At 35.8% G+C, this 21169-nt stretch overlaps 2 protein-coding genes across 5 annotated transcripts; one reads left to right on the top strand and one right to left on the bottom strand.

Annotated features, from left to right (window-relative positions):
* Window positions 1–5433: 5433 nt before the first annotated feature.
* Window positions 5434–13493, bottom strand: Rbm7 (RNA binding motif protein 7). Of its 4 annotated transcripts, XM_078047045.1 has the most exons (6): window positions 13284–13427; window positions 12913–12960; window positions 11998–12160; window positions 11099–11186; window positions 8350–8443; window positions 5434–6948 (listed from the first exon to the last, which is right to left on the bottom strand). In XM_078047045.1, the coding sequence occupies exons 3-6, from the start codon at window positions 12056–12058 to the stop codon at window positions 6586–6588; spliced, it is 606 nt and encodes a 201-aa protein (XP_077903171.1). In that variant the 5' UTR covers window positions 12059–12160; window positions 12913–12960; window positions 13284–13427; the 3' UTR covers window positions 5434–6585. The 4 variants fall into 4 exon arrangements, with proteins under 4 accessions (XP_077903171.1, XP_077903170.1, XP_077903169.1 ...); XM_078047044.1 differs by lacking the exon at window positions 12913–12960 and having other exon boundaries at window positions 8350–8440; window positions 13284–13473; XM_078047043.1 differs by lacking the exon at window positions 12913–12960 and having other exon boundaries at window positions 13284–13471.
* A 10-nt stretch (window positions 13494–13503) lies between these two features.
* On the top strand, window positions 13504–14136 carry C4H11orf71 (chromosome 4 C11orf71 homolog). The gene has a single exon (XM_021732358.3). It carries the CDS (start codon window positions 13713–13715, stop codon window positions 14070–14072), a length of 360 nt encoding a protein of 119 aa, XP_021588033.1. The 5' UTR covers window positions 13504–13712; the 3' UTR covers window positions 14073–14136.
* The last annotated feature ends 7033 nt before the right edge of the window (window positions 14137–21169 follow it).

Below are 21169 nucleotides of genomic sequence, written 5' to 3'. Positions count from 1 at the left end.
AAAAATAAATATTAAAAATTCTCTCTCTCTCTCTCTCTCTTTCCTCTCTCTTTTTTAAAAAAAAAAATCCAATCAATAAATGGGCTAAGGAACTGAACAGACACTTCTCAGAAGAAGATATATAAGTGATCAACAAATATAAAAGAAGTGTTAACAGCTTTAGTAATTAGAGAAATGCAAATCAAAACTACTCTAGGATTTCATCTCACCCCAGTCAGAATGGCAGGAATTAAGAATATAAGCTATAGTAAGTGTTGGCGAGGATGTGAAGGAAAAGATACACACATACATTGCTGGTGGGACTGCAAATTGGTGCAACCACTTTGGAAAGCAGTGTGGAGATTCCTCAGGAAATTTGGAATAGAACTACCATTTGACCCAGCTATCTCACTCCTCTGTCTATACCCAAAGGATTTAATATCAGCATACTATAGTGACAAAGCCACACCAATGTTTATAGCCGCTGAATTTACAATAGCTAAACTGTAGAATCAACCTTGATGTCCATCAATAGATGAATGGATAAAGACACTGTAGTATACATAATGGAATATTACTCAGCATTAAAAGAGAATAAAATTATGGCACTTGCAGGTAAATGGATGGAGTTGGAAGAATATTATGCTAAGCAAAGTAAGCCAATCCCAAAAAACTAAAGGCTGAATGTTTTGTCTGATTAGTGGACGCTGATCTAAGATTGGCGGGAGGTGGGGACATGGGAAGAATGGAGGAATTTGGGATTGGGCAAAGGATAGGGTTGGGGGGTTATGAGGATAGGAAAGATGGTGGAATGAGATGACAACATTACCCTAGGTATATACATGACTGCACAATGGTATGTGTCTATACTATGTACAACCAGAGAATTGAAATGTTGCACTCCAGTTGTGTACGATGAATTGAGATGCATTCTGCTGTCATGTACAATTAAGAAGGACAAATAAAAAATTTAAAAAATAATACTGATACAAACCTCTTCCCTTCCTGAGATTCTAGGATAAAGATTAGGTACTTTTTTGGAGAGGTTCCTAGGAAGTTACAGTATGTACCCAGGGTTATGAAATTCTGTAGTAGATAGAAGAAAAAGAACAAAGGATAGAGGCTCAATATTATAAGCATATATATTTAAGAAAGAGAGCACAGCAGGAATGTGTGAAAATATAAGAGGAACTCCTAAAATCAAATGACAAAGAAATACTAACAATTAACCAGTACAAAAGACATACCTAATACTAATAAAATATTAATGAAAATAAGGATGTTGACAATAATAATAATATAAAACAAAATAGAATTAACTTGAAAATACATCAAGGATATTTTATATTCATAAAATTAATAGTGCATGATAAAGACATAACTTTTGCAACTAGCATAGCTTTGGCATGTATAAAGCAAAACTCACAGAAAAATGACAATGTTAACTAATCTCTCTCAAAATTAAGAGATGAGATAGCAACCTATTTAGTCTCTTTACAAGATTTTATCACAAAGGTCACATTCTCTATTCATAGGGCTATAAAATTAGAAACCACAACAGAAGTCTGGAGAAGAATATAATTTCTAATTATGTTAGTCAGCTTTCCACTATTAACAGAATACATAAGAAAATGAACTTAAAAAGAGAAAAAACTTATTTTGACTAATGGGGGTTCCATCTATGCTTAGTTTTCCCTGTTGCTTCTGAGTGTATAGCAAGATTGTACCTAAAGAGGGAGGGGAGTACAGGGTATGGAAGGCCAGCAAAGAAAAAGAGGAAGAGATCCCCCTTTGAGGGAATGCTCCAAATGACCTAAATCCTCCCCTAGGCTCTACCACTTCCAAATAGTGTCAAGCTGAGAATAAAGTCTTTAACATGTGGGCCTTTAAGTAGACATCCAGATCCAAACTATTGCAATAAATAAAAAGACTCCCTTTAATAACTCAAGGGCAAAAAAAATCAAACCTAAAAATAGACATTTTGTGATAACTAGTGAGTACTCTTACATCAAAACCCAAGCATAAACTTCCATTTCTGACCAACATAAAGTAACAGGGATCAGATAAGCCCTCTTTCCTAAACTAATACAAAGGCAAAATACATGAAAACAAGACCCAGACATCAGGAACAGAAGACAATGAACCCTGAGAAATGAGAAACAAATGAGGTGAGTCCAATTGCCTCAGCTTGCTACCTTGAGGAGATTTTCAGGTTGTAGTCTAGAAGGGTTGGGCACGGGGTAGGCAGAGCCTGGGAAACTTCCTGAAATTGAGAAGAAACAGATGGGGGTCCAGGGAAACCGTGGCAGCTGGAATGCCCTACACTCAGAACTGAAGTGCGGTAAGCATGGGAAGGGAACTGCAAGAAACCCCAAAGGGATTTCTCCAGTATTCTTGAGAGTACTGATTAGCGTATAGGTTTGAAAAAACCACACAAGGCTGGGGAAGGAATTTCCCCCGAAGAATTAGAAGAAACACACTCATCTAAGAACAGAATCAGTGTCTGTTTTCAAACTAGAGTAGAAAATTTTATAATTCATAAGGCACCTATTAGAATATTCAGGAGAGTCTAGCCTCAGTAATTAACCTTGTACCAAATACTTCTTGAATACTACACCAAGCAATATTAAAAGCAAATCTTGAAGGGAAACAACGGTTTCTATTTAACTTTAACTGTGTCCTAGAACAAAGTTCAAGAATACAAAAATATTAATCACCTAATATAGTAAAATTTAAAATGCCCAGCACATAATCAAAATTACAAGTGATACAAAGGAGTGGGAAAAATACATCCAATAGGAGTCAGCAAACCAATAAAAACCAACCCAGAACTAACAAGAATATAGAATTAGCATAGGCATTAAAAAGTGTTATAAACTGTATTGCCTACACTCAAAAAACTTAACTAGAGACAGCAAAGATAAAGATCTGAATCCAACTTATGAAGGAAAAAACCTACAAGGTATAAGATGATGAATATATAAATTATGGCTAATTGGACACCACAGAAAAAAGAATTAGCGAAGTTCAAGCATAGCAAGGCAAACTATTCAAAATGAAACATGAATAGGAAAATTAATTTGAAAAATAACAATTAACTCTGGAACACATGAAGCAATCTCAGATAAATGCAATTGGAGTTCCCAAAGAAAGTATACCAAAAATAATTCAAATCATGGCCAAAATTTGATGAAACTATAAACCTGCATGCAGCTCAATGTAGTGTAAGCATAAATGACACAAACAAAAGTACATCAAAGCACACTATGATCTATTGCTCAAAACCAGCCAGAGAAAAATGACACATTATATACCCAATAGCAGATTTCTCACATGAAACAAGAAAAAGCACAATGGAGCAACATTTAAGTATTAAAAAAAAATTTAAATCCATCAACTTAGAATTCTATACCCAGCAAAAACGTATTTTTAAAATCAAAGTGAATGAGACTTCAAAGCTGCATATGAGAAATATTAAAGGAAGTTTTTCAGGCAGAAGATTAATATCAAAGTATAAATTGATCTAGATAAAGGTAAAGAGCTCCAGAAATAGTAGCTATGGGAATAATAGGGTTTTGTTTTTTTTCCCCTTATTGGAGTCTCCCTGAAATCATTGTAATACTACCATGGGGAGCTTTTAACAAAAATAAATGTAGAATGTATGTCAGTAGTACAGCCTCTCACAAGTAAGTATGGTGGGAACATAAAAAATAATCGGGAACTAATAAGAGACTATAAGTAGAAACATGGGGAGTTTTATGAAATAAACACTATATTCAACTAAACAATAAATATGGATAAAGGAATGGTTTTCTAGAAATGTAAATTATCCAAACTGACTCCTGAGAAAGTAAAAAATCTGTATAGATCAGTGATCTAAAATTGAGAAAATTGAGACAAGAATTAAAGAGCTACTTCTAAGGCAGAGCCACATAATTGTATAAATGAGCTCAAATAAATCTTGAATAGATTCAGTTATCCCCTGGACTTAGAAAAAGATAAGCTTACCAATTCATTTTACAAAGTTAATAGAACCATAATTCCAAAACCAAATTAATACACAATTTTTGAAAATCTTTGTCATTCATAATTACAGATTTACAACTTACTGAAACTGAAACCTGAGAAAATTAATAGGTCTAAGAATGAATTTGAAGCAAAAAATATATCATTTTAAGACAGAATGCAACTATGATTCAGGTTTATGCAATCTATTCAAAAAAGTTTGTTAAATTCTCATTTTCCTTACTCAATTAACTGACCATTGTTCTTTCTTTGCATCAGAAGCTTATCAATATTATATATATGCCAAGTCTTGGATTCTGGAAATTCTTATCTGGTGAATAAGATATGATAGGTCACTGTCTTCATCGAACTGTCTCAAGGAAGATAAAATTGTAGTACAGTAAAAAGTCTTTAATAAGAAATACAAGACACTGTAGGAATACATAAATTGACAATCTAGATTTTGGAGTTCTGGAAGGGCTCTCTAAAGGAAGTCATGCTTCAACTGATCAGTGGACAGTTCCTGAGGGCTAATGAGGCAGAGTGATGAGAGGATTGAAGTAGGCAGAAACCAAAGTGAGGGGTCATATTAGGTTAAGAATTTCATATTTAAAGAGGCCTTGGAGGTGCAATTCAGGTAAATCACATAAGATTTATATACCCAAGTTTTATAGTATATAAAACAAATTTGAGGCAGGCTGGAAGAAAAAAAGAGAGTATGTTGGAATAATCCTGTTCAGATGATTGCCCATTCTACCATGGTGGCAATGGATATGGAAAAAGTGGTATAAAAATTGATTGGATGGGGAATGGTGGAGTCGATGATTTTGGGGCTACTCCAGTAGGGCTGTCTCATTCTGTTGCTTTACATAGTATTCGGTTTGATTATTTTCAACTAGGTGAAACAAGTGAAAAAGATTCACTGGAACTTCAAGGATTCCCCTTAAAAGCTACCATAAGAGAAAATGATTGAAAGACAAGAACATCTGTGAATAAAATGAAAAGATCTGAACCATAAAGTGCAGAAAAGCAGTACTATCATTATCTTCAAATCTACTGAATAAGTTTTCATATCGGCAAGACACCTGAAAATAACAGGCTCAATGGAAACAAATCCTACTATTAAACTGCTTAAGCCAACAAATACTTTCTTCTTAATTCTGTGCCAAGTAGTCACACAGCTCCATTTACCTACGCACAGAACTGAACATCCTCGAGACCAGGGAGAGTATCTAGTTTATTGTACTCCAAACTATATACCAAAGGTCACTGAAACCTAAATCTAAATTACCAACTTCAGTATCTACAAGAAATAAACTTCAAGATGGTCTGTTAAAGATTGACCACCACCAACTAAACAATTATTGAATAAAAGTATGTTACCTACTTAGTAATTGTCTCTGAAGTTAGTGATGCCAAAAAAAGAAGAAAAAGACAAAAGACACCACACTCCTTTTTGTTTTTAATATATTAAAAAGCAACATAGTACAAATGGTGTGGTATTAAAAAGGATTCAAATTTTTCAGGAACGAATTTTTATAAACATTTCTTCAATGAAAGGGAAACAGCATCTTGATACATAAAAGTTTGGTTAAACAATTTGATTTTAAAATTTTAAAACCAGAAAATGTTAACATTACATTCTTTTCCAATATTCAAACAAAAAAAGAGTGAACTGTACAATCTCCTTGATAATAAAATGTGTCTTTGTATTCACATCCTGGGAACATTGAAAATGTTAAAATTTCTAAAGTCTGAGTGACAGACGCAGCACTTAAAGGCTTCATGAATTTTTTCCCCAAAGACAGTATTTTCAGTAAAACATTTTTCCATTTTATCTGACTATGCACTGATACTTTTTGTTCTTCCTGAAAAAGATTTATACTAACACTGTAATTTTTAATGTAAAAATATACATGTGAAGATATTTCATTTCCTGAGACCAGTCATACAACATGATTGAATGAACAAATTCTATAATTTTAGACTGAAATAATATGTGTACATTTATATGTTCAATTGGGGTAAAACTCAAAAAAGCATGTTATAGAATTTACACTTTTAAATTCTCTCAGTTACGCAATATGATTTATCCCCAAACTTAACCCAATAAGCGTTCTCAAATAAAATGTCAATAAAATGTATCACTGAAAAGAAAGTTTTTTTCTAATTTATTAACAAAATACAGATAGCCTCTGCAGACTATCAAGTTGGATGTTGTTATATACACCAAAATCTGATTCACTAACAAATTGCAATACAAAAGGACAACAGATAATTAAAATATTTGCTTTATAATACAACCCCTCTATACAATTCACCCTTCCTAAACTACCTAAAATGAGTAGGGATCGTGGCATTTCTTTTGCATAAAACCCTTTCCTCTTCATAAAGCCCTGAGGTGAAAGGTTATTAATGTAATAAAATTGAAACCACAATTCTTCTCATTTCTGTATTAAACTGTAACTCTAGGTTTTAAAAAACTTATAAAGAAATGTGGCAACTTGTAAAGTTGCTTTATAGTTTTTCAAAATATTTCCATACCAACTTAGTCAAACAGGCCTAAAATGATCCCATGAAACCATGTCCGTTTACTAACAGTTAGTGTCGAGAGGAGCGCCATTTTCCATCTCTACTGCTGTCTCTTCTGTTATCATACTCATGGCTCCAGCCATCATGATTCCTATCTTCATAGAAGAAATCATCTCTGTTTCCTCTGTAATGATGATCAGATCCATGATCGGTGTAACGCTGTTCGCGGCTATAATGTCTATCTGTAAGGTAGGGATGAGAATTCTGTCTGACTTTACGCTGTGATGATGATGAATCTTGGCGCCACTGGGAGCTTGAAGACTGATTGAAAGTATGATTATGTGACTGAACTGATGGTGAAAATCCTGACTGATCCACATGTGAAGACCCAAATTTCCCACCATAAGACATCTGTCTCAAAACACTGTTCATCTGAAGAAAGAAGAAAAAGAAATGTTAACTGCAAATACTTCTAGATATCAAAGCTAATATATATTTGGTCACAGTTAACCAAAGTGACAATGAAAGAAAAGCAAAATCATTCTTGCCTACACAGAATCTGTATTAAACCTAACAATACAATAGCCTCAATCATCCCACTGTATACCTATAAGATACTAATAAATACTTCATCTTGCCCTCAAGAATACAACTTGGGAAGAGCACATATAAAATGACCATGTAAGTCATTGCGAAATGAACATATAAAGAACTGAGACCTCAGTATCATCAGGAAAGGTTTCATAAAAGTGGCGTATGATGTATTAAAAGAACAGATGGAGTAATTTAAGGAAAATGTTTCAAGGGGAAGGTATGGAAGAAAAGAAAATTGTAAAGATAATAGGGAAACACAGAATGGGTTCAAAGAATAAATAATTCTGGCTGAGACAGGTTACAGATCTTAGAAGCAATTAAGAGTTCTAGAAGTTAAGAACTAGAAGGGTTTATTGGAATAAGACAATGAATATGACTAGTGAATAAGTTAAGAGAACACTAATGAGGGGAAAATGGAGGCATGGTAAATGACTAGGCCAATTAGTTTCCAAACTCTGCCTTTGGATACTTATTTTGCAGACCATTAAAATACAAAAACCTGTGGGAAAACAAAAAGAAAGAAATAAACTTAAGAACTATGGCAAATAAACAAGCAAAATGAAGGACATGTTCAAATAAGTGGAAACAAAGATGAAACACTAAAGGACAGTCTTACTGTGATTTTATTATAAGAAAGACTACAATGTTCAAGGCTGGTCTAGAAGACTGAAGTATATTAAAATATTTGAGGAAGTTTATAAGAAGTCATTCGGGACACACAACAAGAGCTTCAGAGACTGACTCACCTATAGTTATATATACACACAGACACAAACACACACTAATGATGGTTGAAAAGAAATACAAAAGAAAATGTAGGGGCTGGGGTTGTAGCTTAGTGGCAGAGCACTTGCCTAGCATGCGTGAGGCACTGGATTCAATACTCAAGACCACATAAAAATAAATAAAGGTATTGTGTTCATCTACAACTAAAAAATATATATTTAAAAAAAAAATCTTAAAAAAGAAAATGCAGTTTTATTTCTACCTTCAGATTTCTAAATATGTGTGTCAGCCCAATGAAAACTAAAATGAAAAAAATTTATAAAGATCACGCTAGTCTAACAAAAATTTGAGGATAAATACTAAGAATTTCAAAAGAAAATTTTGCCTAAAAGACCTAAGTAATGAAACCTCCAATAAAGTTAATTAAAAACAATTATCTGATATAACACGAATATTTAAAAGTTTTTTTTTTTTTTTTAAAGGCAACTCAAAAGTTGAAAAATATCAGCCTACCACTGCTTGTCTCTGATAATTTTCTGGAGAAGAAAATGATCTCTGTATTACTTGTGCCGATGCTGTCACGTTATCCACAGTCCTTTCATACCTGCTAAAAATAAGAAAACCAAACTTATAACCATTCATTCAACAAATATTTACAACACCAATCATAAGCAAGACACAGTTCTCAAAGATGTAAATGAACAAAACAGACAAGGTATGTGCATTCATAGCGCTAAGAGAAGAACACAGACAGAAGGGTATTTTCACTTGATTATAAGTGATATAACATGATTAAAGACCCTGGGGATGGGAGGTGAGAAAGGAAGTTTTATTTTAGGTAAGTTGGTCAGGGACCACCTTTCCAGAAAGGACACATTTGAAGTGAGAGCCAAATAACAAGATCACCTGGAGGGAAAACATTCCCACCTGAAGAAGGAATAGTGTGAGGAACCAAATTCATTTATAAAACAGATTTTACTGGAACATAAGCATGTTCTTTTGTTTTTTGTCTTATCTTATTTGACTATCTTCATATTGCAATGGCAGAGACACAGGCTATATGGCCTGTAAGGTCTAAAATATTAACTATCTGATCCTTCATAGAAAAAAACCTTGTCAATCTCTGAGCTAATGCAAAGGCCCATACTGAGAACTAAAATGGGAAAATCTGATTGATTACATAAAGGATAAGAGAAATAGAATAAAAAAGTGATTGAATGTAGACTTGTGGCTTAAAAAATTGGGTAAACACTTACTGTGACATGAAAGATAAATAGCTTTGGGGTGGTAAGAAATTTAAGAGTTCTATAATATACATAAGATTTTATATTATTTAAAAATATGTCTTTCTGGGGCTGGGATTGTGGCTCAGCGGTAGAGTGCTCGCCTAGCACAGGTGCAACCTGAGTTTGATTCTCAGCACCACATAAAAATAAAGGCATTGTGTTGTGTCCATCTACCAAAAAAAAAAAAATCTCTCTCTAAAAAAAAAATTCTTTGAAATCAAAAAACCAATTTGGCAAATTATAAGACAAATCAATTGGTATCTTAAGTCACATTATTTATCAGTGTACTAGATATATATACTATAAACATTCTAGCCTTTAATGAAAACTATTTAACTTATATGTTATTCTAAGAATTTCTAGAGGGGAAAAACATTATTTTTCTTTCTCTACCTGGTAGATCTTTAAAGATACCATAAAAGTGGATGGAGATGCTTTGAATTCCAACTGAACTAGAAGTGTTTAAACACCATAAAATTATTTAAGCTGCTAAGAAGTATTGAGATATTACTATTTTTAAATGTGGTTCATTTACAATTCCACTATATCTTTCACTATCTCTTCATAGCCATCCAATTCCTTCTAGCTCCTGCCACCACCTTAATCCAAAACACCAACTCTGCCTCAATGATCTCCTTGCTACATTGCTATTTATAACAATACCCTGCTATGGAGAACTTCCTAAATGGTCTATTTTTACTCATGTCATTTCTAATTCATTCTCCCATTGAGACTAAACAACCCTTCAAACTTGCTCCTATCACTACCTATTTCAATGCCTTCCTACTGTTTTTATGATAAAATCCTCCAATCTTGATTACAGCTATAAGAAAGACCTTCAGCCTCTAGCTAATTCACCAATATCACCTACTTTCCATTTTCACTATGATCTAAGTACACTGAATTCTTTCAGTTCCTCATTCATCTATAACATCTCTTGCTGTTAAAACTTTCTCAAAGTACTTTCTAATTCTTCTCTAGAGAACTAATTATAGTAATTAGTCACAAAAATATATATTTGTGTCTTCATCTTGACTTTTAAGCTCCATTTGACAATATGTCAATAGTAGCAGGGCTCAATCATGCTGACTAGATTTGAATCCAGCACACTGATTAAGAGAAGTTCAAACTTGGCCAAGAAAATCTTTATTTCTCCCCCCCACACACACACACATAAGGCATGATAAAATAATCCCTACCTCATAAGACTATTGTGAGGAATACATGAGATCATATATATGCATGTTCTTAATGAAGAACAAGACACACAGCATGGTATTTGTTAAATTTTTCTTGAATGAAGCCCATTATGACTAAGTAACAGCTCTATGGAATAAAAAATTACCTGCATAAAATAGCGTCCCCCCAAGCAAACAAAATAAATGTATTTAAGTAAATATGGTCCCTTTTCTAAACAACAGTAACTACCAAGATTTTAGAGATCATAAATTCAACTGCTTTTCCTTAAAAAGGATAGGACCAGAGAAATGAGTAGGTCAAAATTGTGTAATCAGCAGAAGAAGACCTGGACTCCAATTTTATGAATTCTTAGTTCAGTAGTCTGTTCATTAATCAATATGGGTAGAGGCAGACCTAGACTCTCAGTTCTATGAACTCAGTCTCGTATGCAGTCCACTAAATCAGTATTTTAAAACTATAACCAATAGTGGTCATAAAATTAATTTGAAAATTTAAAAGATGAAATAAAATGGAGTACAGAGTGAATGGCAAAAGTAAGGTAAGTAACATTTTGAGAAATTTTGTTTCAATTGTACACAAGTATACGTGGGTATGGGTATGTCTTCACAAAACAATATGAATTTTTAAGATTATATATAATGTGTCTGCCTACAGTCCACTTAAAATTGGCAGATATAATGACAATAATCCAACATGGCAACTAAAGAGGAGCACGACGAAGGAGTTATTCACTCATTACCTGAGAAATTACTTTAACAATAAATGAGAAATATTACCTGCTAGGAGATGTAGAAGTAGGACTTGAATTTCCAACATGATGCTGGGAATATGACAAACTGACATCCTGTGAGGCATGACTACTTCCTAAAATAAAATAATTTAAAAAATTATAAGTAGTAGAAAACTTAAATGTGAAATTTTGTCTCCACCACAAACCACCCCAAAGATGTAAACACAGTTTAAAAAGAGAAAAATATCAATTGCAGACTGGTTTACAATTTTATCAGAATAAAAATTACAAATGTATGTTATCAGATAAGCAACACATCGCATTCCAAACAAGGTACTATTTTATGTATAAATGTCCTGTCTGGGGCTGGGGTTGTGGCTCAGTGGCAGAGCGCTTGCCTCCCACGTTGAGGCACTGGGTTCGATTCTCAGCACCATAAATAAATAAATAAATAAATAAATAAATAAATGTCCATCAACAACTAAAAAAAGATTGTTTAAAAATTCTAAAAAAACCCATCAATATCCAATCTGGCCATAATATTTCTAAACCTCCCTCCACCCCTGCACCAAATTTAACACATAGGAAGTTCCATCCACACAAGATTAAGATCAAAATTGGAAAATGTAAATTTCAAAACAGCCTGGATCAGGAGATAATCTTTGCTTCACATAAGAGAATGGGTCCAAACTCAACTCTAATAATAAATCTTATATGTTCTTTTCCTTAATCCAAATGGAATTTTAAACTCATTTTAAAATTTTGACTTTCAAAATCCATGTGTTAATGTTACCCATTGTCAGGGAAAAGTATTCTACTCATAAAGCTTACAAAAGCATTTTCACCCAGAACAGAGGTTCTTTAAATTTTTAATACACTTTAAAATACACACACACACACAGCAGCAAACAACCCTTCTTCCCCTAACATCATTGAACAGTTTACCTGATCTAAATTGAATTTTGATGGGCCTTCCAAAAAGTTTGATTCCATTAAGAAGATTCATAGCATAAGGAACAGATACTTCATGTTTGAAATTCACAAATGCAAACTGCTTTGGTTTACCATCCTTATCTTTTGGAATTTTCACCTTTATTACTGGCCCAGCCTATAAACAAAAAGTGTTTAGAATTTTAAAAGGCACGTCAGGAAAATATTCAAATTTTACAAATATAAAGAGATTACGAGGTTTAAAAACAACTGAAATGTAATCAAGAACTTTAAGAAAAGGGATACATGTGGATTTCCATTTTGGTTTGGAGTAAAAATTCTACTCAACTGAAAATTAGATTCACTTATTTGGAGATGGGGAGTCCACAAGGACTCACTTTAGTTTTAAGGATACCGACAAAGAAACACAATCACTAATTTTACATTTCAAAGCACTGTGGATGACTTTAACAAAGTGCCCATCAGTCATCATTTTTCCCCTTCATGAAAATGAACAAGAACAAGAGAAAGTTATTTTCTCAAATCAAAAATTCACTTTGTATCCATTTATCAAACATTACCAGTTACTGGGTGATAGGGCTGAGAAAAACAGGATACTTAAAATTTTTCGCACATTTTAACACAAAAGCACTACAATGGTGCTTTTCTAGGGTGTTTGTTTTTGTACCAGGGATTGGATCAGGGCGATTAACCACTGAGGCACATTCCAGCCCTTTTTATTTTGAGATAGGGCCTCGCTCAATTGCTGAGGCTGGCCTCAACCTTGGTATGCTCCTGCCTCAGCCTCGCGAGTCAATGGGATTGCAAGCGCGCGCCATCAATGCCCAGCCTCTACGGAGATTTTGTGGGCTTTCAAAATGTTTTAATAATCTTGCAATTTATAAGCAACTTAAATATAAACAGACATACTGAAACTGAAATCTAACGTCCGAGGTAGGCGAACCAAACAGAAACCACCTTAAAGGGAAGAAAAGAGGAAAAAGGGAAAGTCATATTCAACGAAGACACGTTCAGTCCCTTAGGTCCCGTAACTCCTTACCACGGAATGGGCGCCTGCAGATTCCTCCACTACCTGTCGTAGCCCCTCTGGCTTCAACTACTTATGGTTCTCCCAATAGAGAGCCACCCTCACTTCCCGACGGCGCCCTCGACTCGCATACAGCCCACCTGGGTGCCCTGACTGACGGCCGAGCTCGCGCGAGGAAAGTGGGGTTTCCGTTGGGCCAGGCTCTAGGCGAGCCAGAAAACCAAAGTCAAGGGGGCTGACCCCAGCCGCTCACCTGGTGGAAAAGCTCGAAAAGTAGTTCCTCTGTCACTTTAGTTTCAAGGTTGCCGACAAAGAGAGTGCGGTCCGCCTCCGCTGCCGCCGCCCCCATCTCAACGACGCCCCCTCCCCACCCAGGCCGAAGGGTCGGGTCCGACGCACCCACTGCGCACTCTCGGAAACCTTACGTCCTTGCTGACGAGCGTCATGACGTAAACGTCCATCACGTTCGCTCGCGACCGGCGTCGGCGTACGCGGCGGGTGACTGCGCATGCTCGAGAGGAGAGGCCTTCTTAAATCGGCTGCTTGGGGCGTTGCGTTGTTGGTTATGGCTTCCGGGAAAGTTAGTGCCCTCGTCCGAGAGGGGCCAGACTGATCTGCGGCTCTGCGAAAGGACTGCCTTGACCGACCCACATACCGTAAACACTGCAGGCAGTGTTTGAAAATGGCACGGAACTATGTGTCCCTGGCCGCCGGCGATCAAGGGAACAGGGTGGCTTACCCCTCGTCCCACAGCGATCTCAGAGCGTTGGCGATGTTCTCTGGAGACTGTTCCCTCGCTGCCAGGGCTGGAGCGATTCGCCCTGCACCTCGCCAGACAGCTCGACCTAGCATTCGGACCCAGAGCCGTCGAATGCCTCGCTGCGGCCTGAGCCCGACCCGCCTTACAAAGGGAAGGGAACCGGAGACCCGCAGCCGAAGCCGCCAAGCCAGATTCTCACCTTACCCAGTCCGTGGGGTCAAACTCGATCTCCGAAGAAGTGTGCTGCAACAGCGTCTGGCATTTGGAAATGTTACAGCTTGAACTTCAGTTTAAAAGCAAATGCCTCCCCTCAATTAGCTTGCAAACAAGTCCTCTTTTAAAATCCTTTCTTGGTGTAACCGCATTTTTATTTTCAGAGAGATGCGCTTTTGTTTAATAGAAAATTGAGTATGTAGGGGTTTGTTAATGTTATCACACGTTTTACTATGGTTAACTCAGGAAGAAGACAGACAGGATTTTCTTCTTTGGTAATTACAAACCCGAGCAACAATATTCACTTTTTGTTTACACAATTACTGTTTGGAGTCAGAATTCTCCGATTTCCACGACCTTACCCAGCTAGTTCCCCTACTTTGAGAATATAATTCGAGTCTCCTTAACTGGCATATTCCCAGATTCTTTAACTTGTGTTGGTGAAAAATAATCGTTTTTATTAGACTAGCTTATCCTTTCATCTCTTCCCCAGCACTTAACATCTTCAATATTCTCTTTCTTGTTGTTGCTGTTGTTTATTTTTGGTACCAGGATTGAATCCAGGGGGGGCTTAACCACCTAGCCACATCTCTTGCCCTTTTTATATTTTATTTTGAGACCCAGACCCTAACCCTACCCCTAAATTGCTGAGACGGGCACCTATCCTGCTTCAGTTTACTGGGCCACTGGGATTATAGGCGCGCAACTCTGCATACTGAAAGACAAAACGCAACACCTAAACCTTCAGTGTTATTAAGGTGATTTGCATTTCCTTTGCCAAAGACTCCAAATTAATTTTCCTATTTTTCATTTTGTTTCCTTTCAATCCAAGCTCCTTAATCTGAATCTGCTGTTGCAAAACTGACTGCTGGAACATCAGTCCTACGGATTCCTCTCATTTGTTATCTATTCATATTTCTTAGAAATTTCTTACCTTTACTCCTTCAAGCATACAAAAATATTTGGGAATCTTCTCTGTGATAAACACTGTGGATGAGCTTTATGCAATCCTGACATCTAGATCAAGGAGTATATTCTTAATGGAGAGGCTAATAAATCAATGCATAATCACTATATTGGACTGTTCATTAGGTTCACTAATAAAAATAAGTATTGGTTACAATGGCTTCCCATACTATTGCACTATTCTTCGTCTGGCTGATTGTTCTTTGCTGATATCTTGTTCTCTTAATCATGTATTCCCCAAGGTTTAAAGAATGTTATTGGGAGAATGTGTGTTAGTTGTTATTTGGATTTTATATTTTGTTCTGTTTTGGTACTGAGGGTTGAACCTATGAGAGCTTTACCACTGAGCTATATCCCCAACCCTTCTTATTTTTTATTTTGAGATGGTGTTGCTAAGTTGCTGAGGCTGGCTTTGAACTTGCCATCCTCCTGAGTCACTTTAATTACAGGTGTTCACCACCATACCTGGTGAGAAAGTGAGCTTTTAAATGCCATTTTTAATGCAATTAAAAAATTTTCTCAGTATATTCTTGTTTGTGTAGACTTCCTTCAAATAATTATGTTCAAATAAAATTGTCACACTACACAGTAATTTGTTAGAATCTCATCTTAAGATATAACTGGAGAACTTCCATAAGAATAATTAATATAATTAATAAAGGGAGAAATCTAGAAACCAGGTCATAGGAAGGATGATTGACTACCTTTTGTTGAGTGTAACATGCAAGGCAATATGCCAGGAGCTATTAGTCTTTTTTTTTTTTAAGAATTTGAGGATTTAGTCTGTGCTTAACTGCTGTCTGCATTAGGCACTTAGAATCAAGAAGTGAACAAGATAGATAAAGTCTCTGCTCTGTTGTTATGTATGTTATTTGATTTGCAGGGCAACCTATGAAAAGGATATTATACTTGTAATTTTTGTTGCTGAGAGACAGCCCAAAAGAAATGAAGTGAATTTTTCTGAGATCATATAGCTAGTAAATGATAGTCTTTCAGCATTCAACTAAAATTCCTTGTCTGAAACATGCAAGGAAATAATCCAAATGACCATTTTCTCAGTTTTTCCAAAGATAACATATAGCACTATTCCAGATAATCTAAAAAGAACTTATTTTACAGCGCACAGTGGTTGCCTTAGGCTGAGCATTATGAAAGTTACAGTTGAGAGAAGAATCCCAATTATGTACTATATGCTGGAGAAGAATAGTAAAACTGAAAGCAAGGAGGACTTTCCTAAAACTTAGAATGTCTAATAATGGAAAATACCATCTCAAAAGGTAAAAAATTAACTGCCAGAAAGTTCAAATGGAGGCTAAATCTTGTCGGGATTTTATCAAAGCTTTCCTCATAGTGAAAACCAGGACTAGGTGACTTCTTTGGTCCCCATTTAATCTATAATTTTATACTTTTAAAAAACTGTTAAAATTGGAAATGGGGAACTGAGATATAAAAGAGGGCTGGGGATATGGCTCAGTTGGTAGAGATATAAGAGAAAAATTATATATGGTACATAAATTGGTTCTGTCAGCAAATCATGACAGTGCTATTAATTAGAGGCAACAGGTAGATCAGTTGGCTCATATAATCATCGCCTAGGACATCATTTGGCATTAATTGTCTTTGGAATATATTCCTTAAATCAGAGAAGGGGCTAATGCGTGTAAATAAAAGAACAAAATCTGGCTTAAGAGTACCCCAAAGAGCACAAGAGCAAAGGGGGACCAACAGGGAGTGACTTCATTTCTGTTTGTTCTGGCTTGTGGTCATCAGCAATAGGGCTTTGGTTGAGGAAATGTGGATGTGCCAGAAAAGGATAAAACGATGTGGTTTGTTGTATTTTGTTTACTTGGCAAGAGGAGAACCTTGTTCACATAAATGCTTCATTATTTTAAGTCTGAATCAATGGCTGTCTAAATTCTTGTTCTTCTAATCACAAAGGCTTTATTGTGAAAGCAGGAACCACTATAAGCCTCTTTCAGTGAAACTGCCCAAAGCAAAAACAAAGTTTTATAAGAGCAGACCATATTAAAAATATATCCACATATTAGTGAACAAAATGAATTTTCATTTAATATCAGTGATATATATTATGACATATTGTCATTCTAAAATAAATGAATTAAAAAATTAAAAAGCCATTGTAACTGCCTGTTTTTTTTTTTGTTGTTGTTGTTGTTCTTTTTTCCCCCCCTAATTATTGCATCATTCTGAGCAACTACCTAGCATTTGTTGAAGTGGATTCCTATTAGGATATTCTTATTAAGAGTTTCACTAAAACTCTTAAAAAGAATGTCTGTTTTAAATATAGAAAAAAAAGGACACAAATTAGATTTTCCTTCAGTAGTCAAATTTAGTGGTATGTAAAACTTTAAGAGGGATGAGTTGGAAGAAAGGAGGGAGGAAAATCCTGCAAGAAGGAAGACTAAGTGCTAATCAGGATACTCAACTGTTTCCAGCAAAACAGTCTTTCATTCCTTCAGTGAATTTGTCCAGATCCCACAAAGAGATCTGAACAAAGATACAACTCTTGATATTCCCAATTTCTATAAGTTTCCCCATTTTCCTACCCTACGAAATGTTTAAGTTCCAATACCTATGAATCCTTACTGCCTATGTCCTGTCCTTGTTGCCCATGTCAATTCAGTTGCAAAATTCTGCTCAGTTCATCTTCAAGATGTATTTATGCTATGATCCTATAATTATTTTCATCACCGGAAATATATTTACTATGCTGTTTCTCCCCCTCTTTATCCAGAATGTAAATAGCTCCTGGATGAATGACTTAAAGTACATCCCTGATCACATAGTTACTACTCCAGTGTCTCCCAAAGTCTGTTATAGAAAACATCCACTAGAAATGCAAGGTATTTCTTTGAAAAAGACACAGGACAATAAATTTAACAAGTGATATAAATGTAAAATTTTTACATAACCAACTTTCTTCCTAAAGAGGGTTTTTTCTTTCTTTTTTTTTCATTTTTTTTTTTTAGTTGTTGATAGATCTTTATTTTACTTATTTGTATGTGGTGCTGAGAATCGAACCCAGTGCCTCACACATGCCAGGAAAGTGTGCTACTGTTGAGCCACAGCCACAGCCACAACCACAGCCCTCTGAGGAGGGTCTTTTCTACAGAAGCATAATTAGAAATACTGCCACTAAATGAGATCCAACTTTTCAGATATTAGAAATATATTTTTATATATATTTTAAGCTCACAGAACACAATTAGCCAAATTAGTTGGTCACCTCACTCATGGTTTGAAAAGGTTCAAACCATCTTCTTTTGCATAATATGCCCAGACCTGAACCCATCCATGATTGCTGCAGATCCCCCAGGAACTGAGCATCGACACCAATATTGTTACTAATGAAACCTCATTTGGAACTTCCCCTGGAATATGAGATTATTTCTCAAGTAAGCAATAGAGTAATTTTTTAAAAAGTAATAGTTTACTAGACCCCCTATTTCACTGGAATATTTGAAAGCATTTCTACTTCCAAAGGCACTTCTATATCAGAGGAGAAAAATATTGCCTTCAGCTTCCCAGAAACCTGAGAGTCATTGAAGCACATTCCATAAGCAGACATTTAAGACTTTGAGCTACAATGAATCCCACCATTATGTATGAGGTATTTGTAAAAATATGAAAAATAAATACTTGCTAACACACTCATACATATATGTATGAGTATGTGTGTGTGTGTGTGTGTCTTTTAAAAAGACTTTTCATAATCTGACCAAGTGTCTTTGCTGGACTTTGCCTGTGTCCATAATTCCTCCAGGCAGTTTTTGCTCTATTTTTTTTTCAGGGTGTGGGCAGCAGATCTTTATTGTTGATACCATGGTCTTTCACTGTGTGACAATAGTTTTTTTTTTTATTGGTTATTCAAAACATTACAAAGATTGCAGAATCACATCAGTTACACATCCACATTTTTACATAATGCCATAATAGTAACTGTTGTATTCTGCTACCTTTCCTATTCTCTACTATACCCCCTCCCCTCCCCTCCCATCTTCTCTCTCTACCCCATCTACTGTAATTCATTTCACTCCTTATTTTTTTCCTCATTCCCCTCACAACCTCTTATATGTAATTTTGTATAACAATGAGGGTCTCCTTCCATTTCCATACAATTTCCCTTTTCTCTCCCTTTCCCTCCCACCTCATGACTCTATTTAATGTTAATCTTTTCCTCCTGCTCTTCCTCCCTGCTCTGTTCTTGGTTGCTCTGATTATATCAAAGAAGACATTTGGCATTTGTTTTTTAGGGATTGGCTAGCTTCACTTAGCATAATCTGCTCTAATGCCATCCATTTCCCTGCAAATTCCATGATTTTGTCATTTTTTAGTTCTGCGTAGTACTCCATTGTGTATAAATGCCACATTTTTTTTTATCCATTCATCTCTTGAGGGGCATCGGAGTTGGTTCCACAGTCTAGCTATTGTGAATTGTGCTGCTATGAACATCAATGTGGCACTATCCCTGTAGTACGCTCTTTTAAGGTCTTCAGGGAATAGTCTGAGAAGGGCAATAGCTGGGTCAAATGGTGGTTCCATTCCCAGCTTTCCCAGGAATCTCCATACTGCTTTCCAAATTGGCCACACCAATTTGCAGTCCCACCAGCAAAGTACAAGTGTACCCTTTTCTCCACATCCTCGCCAGCCCTTGTTGTTGTTTGACTTCCTAATGGCTGCCCATCTTACTGGAGTGAGATGGTATCTTAGGGTGGTTTTGATTTGCATTTCTCTGACTGCTAGAGATGGTGAGCATTTTTTCATGTACTTGTTGATTGATTGTATGTCCTCCTCTGAGAAGTGTCTGTTCAGGTCTTTGGCCCATTTGTTGATTGGGATATTTGTTTTCTTATTGTTTAATTTTTTGAGTTCTTTGTATACTCTGGATATTAGGGCTCTATCTGAAGTGTGAGGAGTAAACATTTGTTCCCATGATGTAGGCTCCCTGTTTACCTCTCTTATTATTTCTCTTGCTGAGAAAAAACTTTTTAGTTTAAGTAAGTCCTATTTGTTGATTCTTGTTATTAACTCTTGTGCTATGGGTGTCCTATTAAGGAATTTGGAGCCTGACCCCACAATATGTAGATCGGAGCCAACCTTTTCTTCTATCAGACGCGTAGTCTCTGATTTGATATCAAGCTCCTTGATCCATTTTGAGTTAACTTTTGTGCATGGCGAGAGAAGGGGATTCAGTTTCATTTTGTTGCATATGGATTTCCAGTTTTCCCAGCACCATTTGTTGAAGATGCTATCCTTCCTCCATTGCATGCTTTTAGCCCCTTTATCGAATATAAGATAGTTGTAATTTTGTGGATTGGTCTCTGTGTCCTCTATTCTATACCATTGGTCCACCCGCCTGTTTTGGTACCAGTACCATGCTGTTTTTGTTACTATTGCTTTGTAGTACAGTTTCAAATCTGGTATCGCTACACCTCCTGATTCACACTTCCTGCTTAGAATTGCTTTTGCTATTCTGGGTCTCTTATTTTTCCATATAAATTTCATGATTGCTTTATCTATTTCTATAAGAAATGCCATTGGCATTGCATTGAACCTATAAAGAACTTTTGGTAATATCACCATTTTGATGATGTTAGTTCTGCCTATCCATGAACAGGGTATATTTTTCCATCTTCTAAGATCTTTTTCTATTTCTCTCTTTAGGGTCCTGTAGTTTTCATTGTATAAATCTTTCACCTCTTTTGTTAGGTTGATTCCCAAGTATTTCATTTTTTTTTGAGGATATTGTGAATGGGGTGGTTTTCCTCATTTCCAGTTCAGAAGTTTTGTCGCTGATATACAGGAATGCCTTTGATTTATGCGTGTTGATTTTATATCCTGCCACTTTGCTGAATTCATTTATTAGCTCTAATAGTTTCTTTGTAGACCCTTTTGGGTCTTCTAGGTATAAAATCATATCATCTGCAAATAGTGATAATTTAAGTTTTTCTTTTTCTATCTTAATGCCTTTAATTTCTTTTGTCTGTCTAATTGCTCTGGCCAGTATTTCGAGAACTATATTGAATAGAAGTGGTGAGAGAGGGCATCCCTGTCTTGTTCCAGATTTTAGAGGGAATGCCTTCAGTTTTTTTCCATTTAGAATGATGCTAGCCTGAGGCTTAGCATATATAGCTTTTACAATGTTGAGGTAAGTTCCTGTTATCCCTAGTTTTTCTAAT

This window comes from Ictidomys tridecemlineatus, chromosome 4 (genome assembly GCF_052094955.1).
Source record: "Ictidomys tridecemlineatus isolate mIctTri1 chromosome 4, mIctTri1.hap1, whole genome shotgun sequence".
NCBI classification, from domain to species: Eukaryota; Metazoa; Chordata; class Mammalia; order Rodentia; family Sciuridae; genus Ictidomys; species Ictidomys tridecemlineatus.
Note: the sequence above shows the minus strand (reverse complement) of the source record. Positions and strands in the feature narration are given on the sequence as shown.

What these genes read in the sequence shown, in the direction of transcription:
- C4H11orf71 (XM_021732358.3), top strand. Translation starts at nt 13,713, where the DNA reads ATGGCACGGAACTATGTGTCCCTGGCCGCCGGCGATCAAGGGAACAGG.
- Rbm7 (XM_078047043.1), bottom strand. Translation starts at nt 13,379, where the DNA reads ATGGGGGCGGCGGCAGCGGAGGCGGACCGCACTCTCTTTGTCGGCAAC. An exon ending in CAAAATTCAATTTAGATCAG is followed by an intron (nt 11,187 to 11,997) that starts GTAAACTGTTCA and finishes ATTTTATTTTAG; the next exon opens with GAAGTAGTCATGCCTCACAG. An exon ending in ACTTCTACATCTCCTAGCAG is followed by an intron (nt 8,444 to 11,098) that starts GTAATATTTCTC and finishes TCTTATTTTTAG; the next exon opens with CAGGTATGAAAGGACTGTGG.